Raw genomic sequence first — 18,276 nt, forward strand, 5'->3', positions numbered from 1 at the left:
TTGCTGTTTGTGTGGAGGGTTTCCATGTGAGTGACCACAGCTGCATATTTTTTATTTTGTCATTTTATTCCAAGACGAATTATAAACCAGGATGCTGCTGAAAGGTTCTCTGCCATGTTTGATGCTGATTTAAACTTAGTGATGTGGACTCAAATGTTTCATCCTTCAGCAGTCAGTGTAACTCTGGAAAAATCTACTATCCTATGTTTAAATGTTTGTCTTTGGATGAATGAAAATATTAATAATTTGATTATTGCTCCCAATCATATGATTTCAGTATTAGACAGCATATCAGTTTCTTAAACTTTTCTGTTAAATCGAACCTCAGAAACCTCACTGTCATATTCAACAATAGAGCATCACTCCAAACGGCTGGTTCAGAGCCGTTTTTATCATCTAAAGCAGGAGTGTCCAACTCCAGGCCTCGAGGGCCGGTGTCCTGCAGGTTTAAGTTGTCCTTGATCCAACACAGCTGATTTAAATGGTTAAAAGACCTCCTCAAGATTTCTTGAAGTTCCCCAGAGGTCTGGTAATGAACTAATCATGTGATTCAGGTGTGTTGACCCAGGGTGAGATCTAAAACCTGCAGGACACCGGCCCTCGAGGCCTGGAGTTCGAGACCCCTGATCTAAGGATCTTGAGATGATTCTTCATGCTTTTATTTCGTCCTGTTTGGATTATTGTAAAAGTCTCTTTACTTGTTTCTTTAGACTGTGCAGAATGCTGCAGCAAGACTTTTAACTGGCACAAACAGCAGGTCACATATCACTCCAGTTTTAGCTTCTCTTCATTGGTTGCCAGTAAAGTTAAAGTTTGGTTCAGGGAGCCTCTCACTCTGTACACGTCACTGACCCTGGATCAGCAAACGGCCCCAGACCATCACACTTCCTCCTCCATGTTCGACAGTTGATGCCACACACTGTGGAGCTTTCACCTACTCGACGGCGTACAAAGATCCTGCGTGACGAACCGAAGATTTCAAATGTTGATCCATCAGTCCATAACACCTTCTTCCTGTCTTCAGTAGTCCAATGGTAGCATTTCATGGCCCAGACAAGCCTCAGTCTGACGTCTGGCTTTCTTTCTGCAGCTCGTCCTGTCAAACCTGCAGCTCGAAGTCTTCTCTTCACAGCTGAAGCTGAGACTTGCTCACTACGACCGCTATTACGCTTGAAGCTGTTGATCTGTGATCCGCCATCACACAAGCTGTTAACTCTCAGAAACTTGTCCTCTGATTCAGTGTCTTTGTGTCTGCCAGACCTCTTCCTGTCACAGTTTGAGTGCCTTTGGATGGTGAAGGAATCGATTCACTGCCTTTCTTTGAAATGTTTCTGTAGGAAAGACCTATATTTTTAAGTGTTATGATGGTCTGTCTTTCTTCCACTGTTAATTGGCTTTTTCTCACCATTTTTGTAGCAACATTGTTCTCGTGTCACTGAGAGAACTCCTCGGATGGTTCTGTAGAGAACAGCTGGTTTATCCTCCTGCCTTCTATCTCTCTGGTGAACCTCCTTGGCTGGTCAAGGCTGTGAGTCGTTGCTTGGCAGTTTCTAAGGCCTCGGGAATGGACAGCTTGCTGTACTTGTTAGGCACCTTCTTTGTTGCACCTTTCTGCAGCTCCGATAGTTGGCTAACGTCCCTCTGTGCTACCTTGATCTTAGCCTCTAGTCTCCTCCTCTATGGAGGCTGTTGAGCTTGTAGCCAAGCATCTCACTGATCACTGCTGCTGTGGTGTAGATCGGTAATGGTTGCAGTAGGTATCGAGAGAGAGCGAGCTAAATCACATCTTTGGTGGGACCATCCTTTGCCTTCTATGTCCACACACAGTTTTTAAAGGAACTCTGCTGGTAGGTCGTTCCAAACATCTCCGAGAACTAAGCACAGGTCTTCTGTGCTTCCTCACATGCTTCTGTCTGTAATCCCAGACACACTCGATGATGTTGAGATCAGGGCTCTGTGGGGGCCGGACCATCCAGTACTACTTGTTCTTCTTTACGCTGAAGATAGCTCTTCATGACCGGCTGTGTGTTTGGGCTCGTTGTCCTGCTGCAGAATACATTTGGGGCCAATAAAACATCATTTATATTTCTGAAAGCTTTTTTGTTTGCAGCATTTTTCACACCTGCCTAACACTTGTGCACAGTACTGTATGTATACGTCAGTGTTTCCTTTTTTATTTCAGTGAATCGGCTGGGTGATCTGCGTGATGACAATGACCCAAACTGCACATATGAAGGAGACAACAACGTACTGCTGCAACAGACCAGCAGCTATTTGCTCTCCTGGCTCCATGCAAAACAGCGTGGTCAGTCCTCTGTTCACCAATAGATTATAAATACCTGCAGTAAAGGTCAAAAAATGGGCTGGGTCAGTCACTAACGCTTCACTCTTTGGTGTTTGGTTATGGGGGGTCAGATGGTGTGCGGATCGAGTCTCCCTTTCACACCGTGGACTTTCTGGAGGAGTCTCAGGAGATCCTCAAAAGCAGGTTCACTGCACTCACAGTGGACGACTGTGTGGATTCTGCAGGTACGTTACTTTCTGCTACAGCTTCAAATCAACTGTTACATGAGATAGTGGAATTTCTTCCTTTCAGATCCTCTTATAAACTAAACCTTTTAAAACAGAGCGAGATTTGCAAATGAGGTAAACGTATAATTTTCAATATGTTCCACAAACGAGAGGATAGTGAATTTTAGTCACTTAGCCCTAGAGCTGGGCGATATTAGATTTTTTTTCATATCACAATATATTTTTTTCATTTCAGGCGATAACGATATATATTACTATATTTGTAAGATTTAAATGTGCCGTTGCTCACAAGTAAAATGTGAAATAATCAGCAGCTTGTTTTGATTTAAATATTTATTTCCCATAATAAGTTCAACAGGGTAGATGTACTTAAGGAACATGAGACTTTTTCAGATAAATAAAGGCAAATATTGCAAACGACACAAAAGGCAGCCGCTAAAGCGTTTAAGTTTCAAAATAGAACAAACAAAACAGACTAAATTGTCAATTCCACTTAGAAACAAAATATTAATTCTAAAAATAAATCTTAGTTTGTTTTACAGAAGAACAGACAAAATTGACTAACTTTTGACAATATCAAATAAACTGAGAACTAAAAGGAAATTCTCAATCTCTCCTTGTTGTATAGCTGAGCTTTTCAAACAGTTTTAACAGTTACTTTATTCTGACAAAAGCCAAATGACGAATTAGCTTTATTGTATTTCCAGACTTGCTTTCGGCACAATTTACAGTGCGCGCTACTCTGTTTTTGTCAGACTTGAAATATCAGAAATACCTTCACACTACAGAACTTCTTTGGCTCTTCCGTTCGACAATCTCTCCGGCATTGGAACCGTCATCTGTTTTCTCTTCGGTAACCTTCGGTCAAGCTCTCGGTTGATCTTTCTCTAGTCGGCACACTCATTTCCTCCATTACCCGGGCGGCACGGCGGCTGGCTGCTTCCCAAACAAATACACATGTTCGGCTTGGCACTTGTGCTGTACGTAACAAGTCACATGACGTGACGCTGCGGCTGTGATTGGTTCGGCTCTGCGCTACTTAATTTGGATTGGGTGTTCTTTGTTTTTTTTTTTGTTTTTTTTTTTAAAGAGGACAAGAGCGGTGAGGCCTATTGCAATAGTTTAACTTTTCTATCGAGGAAAAGTTATTTCGCAATACATATCGTTATCGTTCTATCGCCCAGCTCTACTTAGCCCTGATATCCAGCTTTACATTAAATGAACAAATGCAGTCTGATTGTGATCTGTTGTTTACGTTTTGTTTAAAGTTAAACAGTTTAATTGAGCAAATTTGACAAACTTTACCACCAACACAAAAATATCAGTTAAGTTCATTTCCCAGTAAGAAACAGGCTCCCTCCTCAGGATCTGGGGTCAGTTGTCTTTCTCAGCCCTCTGCTGTGGGTCTGAGACGACCCCACACTGCACGCTGGTCCTAATCCAACACCATCGATGTGATTACAAAGGAGGGGAGGTGGGGAACATTTAAGAAAAAAGGAACATAAATAAAAAGGGGAACTGATAGAGCCGCATGTGTCTGCTTCTCTGCACTGTAAGCTGCCTGATTGTGATTTATAATAGTAAATGTATCTGCCTTTCTGATGTGACTGGTTCAGCGTGACTACAGACTATATTATTGAAACCTTTCCAGTGTAGCTAACATCCTCCCCCTTGTCTGTCAGTGCCTTTGGCAGCCTATAAGTGGCTTGTGTGTTTCCTGCTGGAGGAGAGTCAGAAGAAGCTGGAACAAGAGCGAGCGTTGGGCAACGATGACTTTGAAGCCCGTAACAACTGCCAAGTAAGACCAATGACTGTGTGCAGACACACACATACACCAACTTCACATCCAAACATCTGATTCTGATTCAGCATCATCTGCAGCTTCACTGGCTGAAGTTTGGACAGAAACTTGATGCTTTTTATCCAAATCAGACTGAGCTAAAGGTCGTTTGATTTGGATTCATCGAACTGAGACGAACTCTGAGACAAACTTACTCCAGACTGGCATGAACCCAGTATTTGAGATGACCTGTTACAGCCTGTGCTGCTGTCAGTGATGGACCTCTCAGTCAGCAGGAAGCTTTTATGGTCCGGGGAAAAGAGTATGAACACTCTAAGATTTGTCTGTCCACTCCAACCTTATATCGTCTACGCAGGATGTAAATCATAGTAAACAGATCAGGTCAGAAATATTCATAGCAGGCTGTGCAGCACCACGATGCAGACATTAGCCTGTATCTGCAGTACTGTATATACTGCACCAAAAGTTAGAGAAACCAAACAGCTTCCCTGATTCCTCGATCCATGGATCAGTCAGTAGTGAAGCAGTCAGTGTGCTTGATAATGTCTGAAATGTGACATTTGTCAACATCTCTTTCCACAATGAATGTCTTTGTTTCTCTGGACAGTCCACACCCACAGAACACAATATGTACACTGTCAACAGAAACCTGATGAAATGCCCCCCATTACTGTCTGCAGTCAGCACAGTTTCCTCCACTATCCGTTGCTTCTGTCATGTGACCTGAGGTCCTAATAAAGACAACAGGGCTTTTCTCTATGTCCTAATATCCATCCATCTCCTCCAATTATCCTTATCAGGGTGGTGGGGGGGTGGAGTCTATCCAAGCTGCCACAGGGAGAGAGGCGGGGTACACCCCAGACAGGTTGCCAGTCCATCGCAGGGCTAGCATATTTCCTAATAAAGCGTTTTTGTTCTTAATCAAATATAAATCAAAATATAAGTTTGATCAGTATATAAATAAGAAATGTAGTTTGAAATATCTAATGCTTGAGTTTGGTGTGTGTCACATATTAAATACATACATAAATAAATACAAATGTCTACGTTTACCAGTACAATGAATCAGAAATTACAATACCAGTGATTCTAATAACAGACCTCACTGAGAGCTGAGTACCCTGTGTGTGTGTGTGTGTGTGTGTGTGTGTGTGTGTGTGTGTGTGTGTGTGTGTGTGTGTGTGTGTGTGGGGTGCAGAATGAGGTTGAAAGCGACACACTAACGTCAGAGAGCGTCTGACTTACAGAGAAGTTTATTTTAGGCAACAAGAACGTGCCTGAAATAAACAAATAATAAATAAATAACCTAACAGAGTTTTAAAAGTAAAAGAAAGTATTACTCTGTATTTGAGTTGATGTTCATGTTACAGAAATGTTCATGTGAAATTACACAGATCTAATTAGAATAAACTGAGTGAAACATGAAGCCGAATGTGACTGAATGTGATGTGAACTTGAATTCTGCTGAGAAAAGCAAAGATGTTTAAACTCTGTGTTAAATCTCAGAGTCAGAGAGAAGTAGAGAAATGTGGGTGGACACTGATGGTTACATGGTTGGATGGTCAACATGCAAAGATGTGACGCCCAGTAGGAGAGAGGGGGGAGAGAGGGGGGAGAAAGGGTGAGCAGGTACCAAAGTGGGGGGTAAAATAGATTTGAGCTTCTTCCCTTTTATCTTCTGTCAGATGAGCAGTTCAGAAGATCTCAGACGGTCACAGCTGAACATCGCAGCAGCAGAGGGGGAGCTGCAGTCCGACCTGTGAAGTGATTTTCTCATTTGTGGCTTTTCGTCTGCTCATTTGTTCCGTGCTAAAAGCTTAATTCAGAAGGATTTTTGATTTGCATCACACGTCCAGGAGCTTTCCTGTCGGGTGATTATCCTCGGCCTGGAATAACAGGATCGTTCTGTGCTCATCCTTTCTCCAACCTCTTGTTACCAAACATAAGAGAGTCAGCATTAGCTCAGAGCAGATTGGTTAGTATAGTATAATAAGTTTAGGTGATTTGATTGTTATTCTGTTAGTGCTAATAGTGAACATTCACTTTTTCATCTTTGGTGAAACAGTAAACGTAGAAGTCTGAATATTATTCTTTAGTGGGACAAATACAGGTTACCTTAGCCATAATAATAAAAAATAATCTTTCCTTGCTGTCCAGGCTACTAAAATCATCCCAGAAATAACAAGTGGGCAGCTACTGCTAACAGATGGGACTGATAGCATCTGATTTAGGCTGGTCAGGTTTCTTCATACCAGGGTGAGCAGGTAGTAGGTAAGGCCCCTTACCCACACTGGCTCCAGTTAAACTCTGATTTTGACTTTTTAAAAAGTCTAAACCTCTGATCCTCTGAGTCTAACCCAGTAAATAAATCATCTTCCTGTAGAGGAGTTTTGTGGGCCTGCAGATTGACACGTCCAGAACACGAGCACATGGTTAGATTACAAATCAGCTGTTTCTGTGTTTTTATGTCTTCAGTGTACTTAAATGTAAACGTCTGTGTACAGGTTTACTACTGCAGGTCACTGGCCATGGCCTACATTGAGCACACCTGCCTGCAGAGATTTCATGAGCTGACCACTAATCAGGACACACCAGCTGGTCTCAGACCAGTATTAAGGAAACTTTGTGGCTTGTATGGGCTGTGGAGCCTCAGCAGCCACATGGCGACACTGTACCAGGGTATGTAGTGGGCTCGATGCTGTATACACGGAGAAATCTTCATCGTAGTGATGTGGTAACACAGTGTTGTTGTTTCTAGGTAATTACTGGAGTGGACATGAGCCTGCTGAGCTGGTCCAGATGGCAATCCTCACTCTCTGCTCCCAGGTACACGAGAAAGGATCAGTTTATGGCAGATATACAGGAATTTGCTCAAGTATATAGAAATGCATATACATTCCTCTGTATAGGGCACAGCTTCACTAATTATCAAAGCAATTACACATGTGGTTGCTGTAACAAGCACACGTGTGCATTTCTACTGTCGTGTTTTTGTTCTTTGTTCAGCTGTTTGTATTTATGAGTTAAGAGATGAGAATAAAAACACACGAGTGGCTCCTTTGACAGAGTAAAGCAGATAATCTTACACATTGATCTTAAACTTGACATTTGACTATTTTGGTACCATGAAAGTCAAAAGTCGGGTATGCTTCAGGGCGTGTCCACATGTTGATTAACATGTCCACCGGAGAAGGAAGAAGTATCCTGGGTCAGATTTGCGATTCACAACATTTGATTTCTGAACACAAAGACAGCGAAAAAACTCAAAGCTTCAGAATCTGTCGGTGACCTCAAAGTGGCTCCATCCATCGTTTGGACCATGTAGTTATACACTAGGGCTGCCACGATTAGTCGTCTAGTCACGATTACGTCGACTATCAAAATCGTCGACGACTGATTTAATAGTCGATGCCTCGTTTGAAGCTTTGTAAGATCCCAAAAGACGCAGGAATAAGTAGTAGGATTTAAGAGTGTAATAACGGACTGAAACAGAAGATGGCAGCACTGCATGTAAAAGGATACCAGCTGCCGTTAAACCCCGAAGAAGAAGTAGCTCTGTCCCAGAATTCATAGCGCAGCCCAGCTCAGTTTCCAACAATGGCGGCAGCTAGTTAGTTTTAATGTTACTCTTATTATTCTTTCTGGGTTATAAAATAAACGTTTAACATATTTTCAGGCGAGAATGTAGCTGTGTAAACCTCAAATATCTGCTCAGTTTATCAAGACACCACATATTTTCAAAAGCGCTCCGACGTTTTCGGAGACGTCTGTTACCCACTAGCTCGATAGCTAGCCGGCTCACTAGAGCCGTGAAAACACCGGACTCCCGTTTTCAAACCCACCGCCATCTTTTGCTAGTCAGGTTAAATATATATACCTCACTTAGATAACTTAAAATGTTATTGTTTGGCTCTTTTTAGTGTTTCATTTGTTCCTGAGTAAATCGGTTTGGCTGAGATTAAAGTTATAGTTTTTACACAGCTGAATAAACGTCAAGCAGACAGCTGATTATCAGAAGTGTGAGATGCTTGAGAATATACTCCGGTGTCCCGTTATATTTTAGATAGCAAGGAGTTTATTAAACTTCACCGAAACAATCTGCAAATTTCATTTAAATTCAATAAACTATCATCTTGTCTTTATTGTTAGTTAGCACATACCTTAAACACTTAAAGCTGTAAGCTAATGATAGTTATATAAGAGCAGATGCTGCTGGTGGAATAAGCTGTAGGTTTTATGTCAAAATGGATGATGATCTGATTAGTCGACTAATCGCAAAAATAATCGGTGACTAGTTGACTATCAAAATAATCGTTTGTGGCAGCCCTATTATACACTGACTCGTATGGTCTAACAGCGCCTTTTTATAGAGATTGACAGACCACGTGACTTTCGCGCATTGCATGCCGGTAACTCGTGGCAAAACAATCTAAGTACCGCATCAAATGCAAGCATTTGCAGCACCGCAAAACGTTCATTCTCCGGTTCCAATACCTTCTTGCTTTTTCTTTGCCCCCCAAAAAAGTTATGTACAAAACGAAGGAGAACAATTCCTGTCCGTACAAAGACAGACTTGATGAAAAGGCAAAGAAAAGATACGAGGAAAAAATCAAAGGAGTGAAAGGGTTATACCCTTACGAGCACACAGAGTGGACAAAATACGTTAGCGTGCTGCCCAACTTTCACCACGCTCATATTTAATATTATACGGTTCTTGGAGTGAGTGCATACACTCATGAAGTTCAGTAACTTCAGGTCACTGCAACAAGCCCAGGTACAGTTTACCGACGGATGGGTACAGGACCATGAAATGCACCGTGTAGAACGAAAGACCATCGTATGTATCATAAGTTTACCAGTCTCACAAATCATCTTCATAAATACACATTCGTTAACCGTTTATTAATAGGACCTTTGAGCTCAACGGTAATTAATTAGTAGTGGAAATAATTTCTGGTTCGCATTACAGAAATGTAGCAGTGACAATAATATTGTATGCTGTAATCGTACTGGGCAATTAGTGATAGCATAGCGCCACAATTTCTGTTCAGCGCCAGACTTGCTTGTAACCTATATCACCAATTATGTTATGAAAAATGACGTATTAACTACAACAGAAGTACAAAACACTACAAAACACTGACCTTTGTGGAAATGCTTGGAACAGACTAACCTGTGAGCTGGAGTGTTCTGGGACGTTGTCAGGGTTCCTGGGTCATCGACCCAGTGCTTTCAGTTTTGTTCGTGTTCAGTTTATTTTGCCACTGCCTGTTTCACTTCCTGTTTGTTCCTGTGTCAGCTCGTCTCGTGCCATTAGCCAGATTATGTTCAGCTGTGTACTCACCGGTCTCTCATTATCATCCTCATCAGTCTGTGTATTTAAGTCTTCTTTTTCTACTCGTTCTTTGTCGTGTTATTGAGGTTATGTTGTTGTTGTTTCCGCCTGTGTTCGGTCAGCCAGTCAGTCCGTCCGTCCTTCATTCATTCATTCAGTCAGTCGTCCAGCCAGCCATGTCCTTCCTCTGTTCTGTGTGTTCACTCCATCGACAATAAATCACCCAGCTTCACCTACCTGCGAGTCCTGCGTTTGGGTTCCTTCTTCCTCGCCTCCACTCCGCGACCCCTGACAGACGTTATATTTGGTCTTTGAATGGCTGCAATCCAGGCCATCTGTCGCCTCTTTTTACTTCAGAAACATGGCTCGAATAATTTCTCTTCAACGACGTAATCCGATAAAAAAACGATCTCTTTACCCGTCGGCTTCCCGTGGCTGTCATGCGACCGGCTATTGCAGTTAATAATACAACAGCTTCTTGACAGTTTTTTGTGTTTCTTTTTATCGCTGTGTAACTGATTTCAATTGAAAGCCTGCGTGCGCCAGTACCTCTTGCCACGAGTTCCCAGAATTCTTTGTGGTTTTACCCTTGAATGACGTCACATTTTCAATCTCTATTGTTGTTATCCGTCTCACTTGTGCTCTCCTGTACTTTGGGAATGTCTTCATAGAACAGAAAGACATTGAAGAAATGATGGCTTGACCTGACTGTAAAATCTGCTCTGTCTCTCTCACAGCTAAAGGATGATGCAGTAGCCTTAGTGGACGTCCTGGCACCCACTGATTTCATCCTCAACTCACCTATTGGCTGCGCTGATGGACAAGTAAACGCATACAAAGACAGAAAATCCAGTTGTATCGTAAAAACGTTGCTGTCCGTCAAATTTCAAGGACATTGAAACATTTCACTTTTATTTATATTTGGCTGCATCGCAACACAAGTAATGTCAGGACCCTTCAGATAATAAGCGTAAGAATCCGTGTTAAATAAGTGAAGAAACACTTTTCCTTTGTCCTCTTCCTGCAGATTTACAACCACCTGTGGTCCACAATGATGCAGGGCAGCAAAGTGCTGGAGCGTCCATCCTGGTGGAAGGAGTTCTGCTCAGACAAACCTGTGCTTGGATCTCTGCGGCCAAAACTCTAAAACCCAGTCGTGCTCTGCAAAGGATCTCTGCACGTCTGTCCAGTGCCTGACGTTTGTGTAAAACTTGACATTTACACAGACTTGAAATGTTAGGAAATGTTGAACAAGCCCATTAAAAACTTTACAAACTGTGACACTCGAGATTTCAACAAGCTTTCATGAATCCTCTGCTCCACACACCGACATTTTCATTCTCATTTAGTTGCACACGAGTGCTTAAACTTTAAGAAAACTGTGTGCTACTCAACAATAATTAAGATTAGTTGCAGCCCTAAGACCTCGACATGCTTCAGCATTTCTGGTAGCATCATTGTTGGTTGATAGCTGGAATATTTTTGTAGTTTAACCGTCTCTGCGTCCAGTTTTTCTAACTTCACACCAGAAATGTCGATATGCTGTTTTTTCATCATATTTGTAGATCTACACACAGACTTGTGTACATGTATCACTATAACTAGATATAGAAAGATGCATTACACAGTATATACATGTGTATATATCACCAAATAAAATGTGGCGTATCTTCTGTACGAAAACAGTCATTTTCACCCTTTGCTCATATGAATTTTACCCAATAAGAAGCTTTTATTTTTTTAAAATACAGTTTTTAAATGACAATTTAATTAAGAGAAAAAAACCCTGAAGCCTGATTGGTTTTGTCACTTCATGCAGCAAAAACATGAGTTTTGCTCTCTAACAAAGAGCAGAACGTTGGGCCATCAGTTCCTGCTCTGAGGCTCAGATGCACTCTGGCTATTCAACAGGACTATGATCTGAAACACGCCGGCAAGTCCACCTGCAAACGACCGAAAAAACGATTTTGGCCAAAGTCTAGACTGAAATCTGAGGCTTTGAGCTGGAAAACACTCCAGGGTGGCTGATTTCTTCATTTATTTTGTGTCATTGCAAAGAAGACTAGACCTAAGTATACAAAAGCTCCTCCACAGTAAGGTGAAAGACTCACAGCCATTGACTGACAGCACAAACAGTTACTTGGGGCAATTATTTTATTTTATTTTATTTTATTTACACAGGCTTAGGTAAGTTTAGCTTTTTCCCTTTAATAAATGCTATTAATTAACAGCTGCATTTTCTTGGATCTTTACTGTCTAATATTAAAATGTGTTTGATCTGGAACATCTGAAGTGTGACAAATATGCAAAATATAGTATAAATATACATACATTTATATAAATGTATAAAGAAGAGCAAATATAGTATAATTAAACAGTATAAACAGTGCTATAATATATATCATAGCACTGTTAAAAAAAAGCTGTGTCTGTGCTGTGATGAACTCTGAAACCTGACTGAAACTCTTCAAATAAACCATTCCTCTGCAGATGATCTGTTAGCTGTTTGACAACTACTCTTTCAAGGATCTTTGATATGAAAGGAAGGTTGGAGATTGGCCTATAATTAGCTAAGACTGCTGGGTCTAGAGATGCTTTTTGAGTAAAGGTTTAACTACAGCCAGCTTGAAGGCCTGTGGTACATAGCCGATTATTAGAGATAGGTTGATCATATTTAAGATCGAAGAATTAATTAATGGCAGGACTTCTTTGAGCAGTTTTGTAGGAATGGGGTCTAAAAGACACGTTGATGGTTTGGAGGAAGTAATTATTGAAGATAACTCAGAAAGATCGATTGGAGAAAAAGAGTCTAACTTAACATCAATGGTACTAAGAGTAGCTGTAGATAACCATTTCACAGATGTAACATTGAGTATTTTTTCTCTCTAATGGTTCAAATTTGATTTGTTTGTTGCTGAGTAGCTATGCCAGTTAATCTTTGGGCGTTAAATGTCATTGTTTTGTTTGGCTGCTGGTAAGTAAGAGATTCTTAGGTTCTCGATCCTTCCATCACAAACAGATGCTCTGAAATACGAAACCCTTTCACTAGTAGCTTCTAGCCACCAGCTATAACAACTGCTTTAATAGTAGTTAAAGCTAAAATTAAGCATTAGATACTGTTACAGCTGTTTTTATCTCCAGCTCTTTTCTTTCCTTTTCTACTTTAGCTTCTTTTTCCTGTAAAATTTGCTTTTATGATTTGGCTGACGGTGTCGCTTTCTCCGACTCTGCCTTTAAACCACCAGGTGATACACAATGAGACTACACTGTAGCCATTTTAAAACCATGCTTTGATCATAGCAGTATATGTGAGAGTCACCTTTTCATTTCTTTATTCCGCTTCATTAATGCTGTTCTCAGTAATAATCAGCCATCTCGTCCACGTGGATTCTGCAAAGTCCTGAAAAGAAGCATCCTTGAAACTTTAAAGCAAGGTTGTTTGATCTTTGTTCATTTTTTCTTTAGAAACCTGTTGAAGCATCACTTTAACACTCTTCACAGAAGTCTCCAACCTGCCGAACTCAACCATTGGTTTGTTTTATCTTGAATGTCATAACCCCAGAATGAGGTGACAAAGGATTTTAAAATTCATACCAAAGGTGCAGTTTCTAAAATTCTTGGATAAGTTCACATCTCAGTGATCTTGAAGCCAAGATCCGAGATCAAGTGTCGTGAAAATCTAGATAACTGAATGTAAATGTGATAACTCACAAAAGCTCACCAATGATTTTCACATTTATTCTGCAAGAGCAACCAGAACTTCAATGTTGAGGTTGCCATTCTCTTCAATGTGCACAGCGCAGTCCAGGAAAAGCAAACAGTCGTCCTTTGTGTCTTCCCTGGTGAACTTGATGTTTTTATCCACAGCGTTAATGTGCGCAGTGAAGGATTCCACTTCTTGTGCCTTGATTTTGACCCAGGTGTCGTCTACATATCTGTACCAGTGGCTGGGTACTCTTCCTTTCCACTTCCTCCATGTAAAGGTTGGCTACAATAGGCGACACCGGGGAGCCCATGGCACAGCCATGTTTTTGTCTGTAAAAACTCTTGTTGTATTTAAATGTGTGGTGGTGAGGCAGAGGTCTAACAGAGTGCAAATCTGATCGGGGGTGATCGGTTCTGTCTTCTTGTAGGCGTTTTCTGACGGTCTCCACTGCCTCAGTTGTAGGTATGCAAGTGAAGAGAGAGACTACATCAAAGGACACCACAGTTTTATCTGCTCAAGTGAAAGTTTCTTTACCAAAACAAAGCAACTAGTACTGAGTCTCCCTGTTAATGTTGTTCCAACAGTGTCATGAGAAATGTTCATCAGCACCATCATTACAACTGAGCAGTCCTGTTTTGTGACATCACAGCTATCGGACTCAAAAACAGGTCACTGGCAGCTGAAGTCATATAACATACTGCCAAGAGATGAAAATACTGGAAAATGCAAAGTTTTCAGCCATGAGATTATTGTTTATGCAATTTTAGGAAAAGATAATTTGAAAAAAAAATTATGCTACTGGGGATGGTAATACTGTTATTAAAAATATGATTAAAAACATAAAAACCGCTTGTCCACATTTATTTTTAAAGTTTATTTCAATCAGAGTATGAATAGTGTGAAATTGGAGCACTTGAGAATCAGTCTTGAATGTTTCTGTGTAACCATGATTTCATTTGATATATCGCATTGCATTAAAAAAGACATTCTGCTGTTTACTATAAAATAACTGATTTTAATTAATTCAGTGATGCCACATTAAAAAATACAAATATTCAGTAAGATACAGTTTTATTCATAGGTGTTTCTTAACTTCATGGTTAATGAACAGCCTCTGATTATCTGCATCATACTCAAAACTCATTGCAAACCATAAGATCTTCAACATCAGTGCAATAAACAAAGTTATGATCGGTTTAATAGAATAGGCAGGAAGTGCTCGTCACAGAGCCTACACCTAAATAACTCAAATGCTTCTTTTGACAGATCCAAGTCTCACAGTCTCATATAAGTCATTTAACTCTGACGGGTGAACTCGAAATTTCAAGTTAGCCCAGGCAGTCAGGAAGTGCTGTGAAGTTACGTAATGTCCTTGTTACGCTTGAAGCAGAAGCTGGAAGCAGAAGCTACCAGTGCTCCAGCGTCCGGGCAGGAACGCAAACTGCTGCGTACTTTCAGCGTGGTTTTTACAAATGGCGAAGTCCTCGTGTTGCTAGCTGGTTTGTGTGCTGTTACTATCAGCACAACAGCTTTCACAGTGGTAGCTCTGTGATGCTATCACTAGCTGATTTTTAGTGTGCTAGGTAACAAGGAAATTACGTAATTCAAGACTGGCAAAGCTCACTAGAAATTTTAACTTATTTTACTAACTCAAAATTTTAACTTAACGTCAATTTTTTTTCTCTTAAATTTCTACTTGTTAACTTGAAATTTTGAGTTATTCTTGGAGTTACTCTTTTGTTTCCAGTAGCAGAAACCAGCTACCACAGAATGTTTCAGACTGGTGTCATTGGAAGTAGGGCTGGGTATCGTCACTGATTTCTAGAATCGATTCAATTTCGATTCCCAAGGTCCCGAATCGATTCGATCCACGATTCGATCCACGATTCGATTCGATTCGATTTGAATCTGGGAAATTTTGACAGTCAGAAATATTATAATTCAGATCAGTACATTTACATATTTTTGTATCTATAAAAAGGAAGCTGACACATTATCAAAGGTGTGAGCATCACAGCAGAGGCCTTTGTGTCAAAGTAGCTGAAGATAAACACAGAAAAACATGAAGGCGATTTTCCTGGCCTGGGATTTTATACAAATATTCTGCAGTACATCAAAAACGAAAGAAAACCATTAATCAACACATGAACATTACCTCTGACGTTACAGCGGTTTTATTAGAGACATGGCTAAGTGTTTTGCATTTTGCATAATTTTAAAAAGTTTAAATTTGTTCAGTATTGAACGGCAGAAATTTGGTTTTCTTTTCGGAAGTATGTAAAACGAAAAAAACGTCGGCTGACAGCGCTGTAAACAATGGTACACTTGTGCGTAACAAGCAAGCAGTAGCGGTTTTAGATACGGGCGACACGGGCGGTTGCCGCCCCCCCCCATTGTGGTGGGGGGGGCGGCATCACGGACATCGGCAAAAAAAAAATTTAATTGCTCGTACTCATGCTGCCCCGACATCAGCCAGCGCATACTGGGAATGGTACAGGCACCGATCGGTTTTCTATCGCCCATTTGCTGGGAGTAAGGGCGCCCTCCGTTTGTGAGGTGCGCCTGCTGCTTGTGGCACAGGGAGGAGAGGGCGGGGCGGCGGGGATTCTCTGGCTGGTTTGAGCAGCATCTAATAACCAACTCGCAAAATAAAACAAAATAAAAACAAAACAACAAACACGAAAACACCAGACATCATGATACAGACTCATAATTTGAAATTCGAAATGCTATACAAGAAAAGTGAGCGCGAGAGCCCTCGGTGCGCCTGCTCGCTGCTGAAGTCAAAGTAAACTTTATTGTCATCTCCGCTACATACAGTCCAGTATATAGAGAGACGAGACGACGAGGCTCCAGTTACAGCAGTGAAAGTAAACAAACAATAAATATAAGAAGAGTAAGAAAATAAATATACACTTTAGGACTCGGGGTAAAGGGATCAATAACAATTTAAAATTTATAATTTACAGTTTGATGATTTAATGCAGGGGCGATTCTAGGATCAGAGCTTTGGGGGTGCTGAGCACCCAGAGAGCTGCCCATCCAGGCAAGGTAAACTTTTCTCATCACAATGAGACTTCTTCCCTGTCTCTGTCAGTCCCTGCATCCCTAAATGCCTCCAGTTGTCCCGAGTTCTCTCTGACTGCCTCCTTGGTGCATTTAAACCCCTGTTCCTCCCTGTCCTCATCGTCTGTTGTCTTCATCTCCATTATCAGTCATCATAATTTTACCCTCTCTGTGCAAGTCTGCAAATTTCTTTATTAAATCATAAGTTTCTTAAATTCATCAAGTCTCTCTGTGCCTGGGTCCTCGTCACAAAACATGACATCACTGTTTTGTACATTTTAACACAATTTAATCCCACATTTTTGAAAGAATAGCAAAACACTTTTTTTGAAAAGTCTGTAACAAAACCATCAAATCTGATCAAGGTTATTAAAATGCTGTCAAAGAAGAATGGATTGGAATAAAAAAAAAATACATATCCTAACCTTAATTACTGGGGGAAAATGATGAATGATGCTCATAGTGAGTAAAAAGTAAACTGTGTGCATTTTTTGGACAGAGATTCACTTCTAAAGTGTATGTATAATACAATACAGATACATAAAAAATACACTCCAAAAATAGAAGAGTCCTTGAAATATACAAAATATTATTAGAAAATGGAGACACTTGGCCTTTGGTACAATGTATACAATGTATGAAAAGATCTTTACTGCAGATACTACTATGGCTCTGCAGATTTTTTCTTTTCTTTTAACCTATGTCGCCTCACCTTGAGGTTGGTAAATCTGTCTGTCACATTTTGGTGGTCAAGTCTCTCACGCATCTCTTTCTCAACTGACATCACAGCCAGGTGCTGGAGTCTGCTTTGACCCATGGTCCTTCTCAGCCAGGTATGGAGCTGACTCAAGACACTAAGACAAGACTCTCTTTGCCAGTTTAACAGTTCCTGTTTTGCCTGTTAGTACTCCCTGTCTGTTTTCTTACCTGGTACTTCCTGATCTTGTACTTTGTCCTCATGTTCCCCTCTTTCCTCTCTCCCTCTTTGGACTGACAATCTGTACACACACACACACACACACACACACACACACACACACACACACACACACACACACACACACACACACACACACACACACACACACACACACAGCCTTCCTTTCATATCAAAAATCCTTGAAAGAGTAGTTGTCAAACAGCTAACAGATCATCTGCAGAGGAATGGTTTATTTGAAGAGTTTCAGTCAGGTTTCAGAGTTCATCACAGCACAGAAACAGCTTTAGTGAAGGTTACAAATGATCTTCTTATGGCCTCTGACAGTGGACTCATCTCTGTGCTTGTCCTTCTTGACCTTAGTGCAGCATTCGATACTGTTGACCATAATATCCTATTAGAGCGATTAGAACATGCTGTAGGTATTACAGGTACCACTGCAGTGGTTTGTATCATATCTATCTAATAGACTCCAATTTGTGCATGTAAATGGAGAGTCCTCTTCACACACTGAGGTTAATTATGGAGTTCCACAGGGTTCAGTGCTAGGACCAATTCTGTTTACACTATACATGCTTCCCCTAGGCAGCATCATTAGAAGACATAGCATACATTTTCACTGCTATGCAGATGACACCCAGCTCTATCTGTCCATAAAGCCAGATAACACACACCAATTAGTTAAACTGCAGGAATGTCTTAAAGACATAAAGACTTGGATGGCCACTAACTTTCTGCTTCTTAACTCAGATAAAACTGAGGTCATTGTACTCGGCGCTGAAAAGCTTAGAAATATGGTATCTAAGCAGATTCTTACTCTGGATGGCATTACCTTGGCCTCCAGTAACACTGTAAGGAACCTTGGAGTCATTTTTGACCAGGATATGTCCTTCAACGCA

At 40.8% G+C, this 18,276-nt stretch overlaps 1 protein-coding gene across 1 annotated transcript in view; it reads left to right on the forward strand.

The window, feature by feature from the left end:
* The window catches only part of LOC148105756 (peroxisomal acyl-coenzyme A oxidase 3-like), a 33,088-nt gene extending 21,866 nt beyond the window's left edge, over positions 1-11,222 (forward strand). The window contains exons 13-19 of the mRNA XM_087837839.1: positions 2,183-2,305; positions 2,416-2,529; positions 4,215-4,330; positions 6,838-7,012; positions 7,092-7,159; positions 10,406-10,492; positions 10,696-11,222. Of these exons, the coding sequence (XP_087693965.1) occupies positions 2,183-2,305; positions 2,416-2,529; positions 4,215-4,330; positions 6,838-7,012; positions 7,092-7,159; positions 10,406-10,492; positions 10,696-10,815 (803 nt within the window). The 3' untranslated portion in view covers positions 10,816-11,222. The remainder of the gene's footprint in view (positions 1-2,182; positions 2,306-2,415; positions 2,530-4,214; positions 4,331-6,837; positions 7,013-7,091; positions 7,160-10,405; positions 10,493-10,695) is intronic.
* Positions 11,223-18,276: the final 7,054 nt, after the last annotated feature.

The sequence above is a fragment of the Neolamprologus brichardi genome, chromosome 3 (assembly GCF_056152115.1).
Source record: "Neolamprologus brichardi isolate AB-2024 chromosome 3, ASM5615211v1, whole genome shotgun sequence".
Lineage (NCBI taxonomy): Eukaryota > Metazoa > Chordata > Actinopteri > Cichliformes > Cichlidae > Neolamprologus > Neolamprologus brichardi.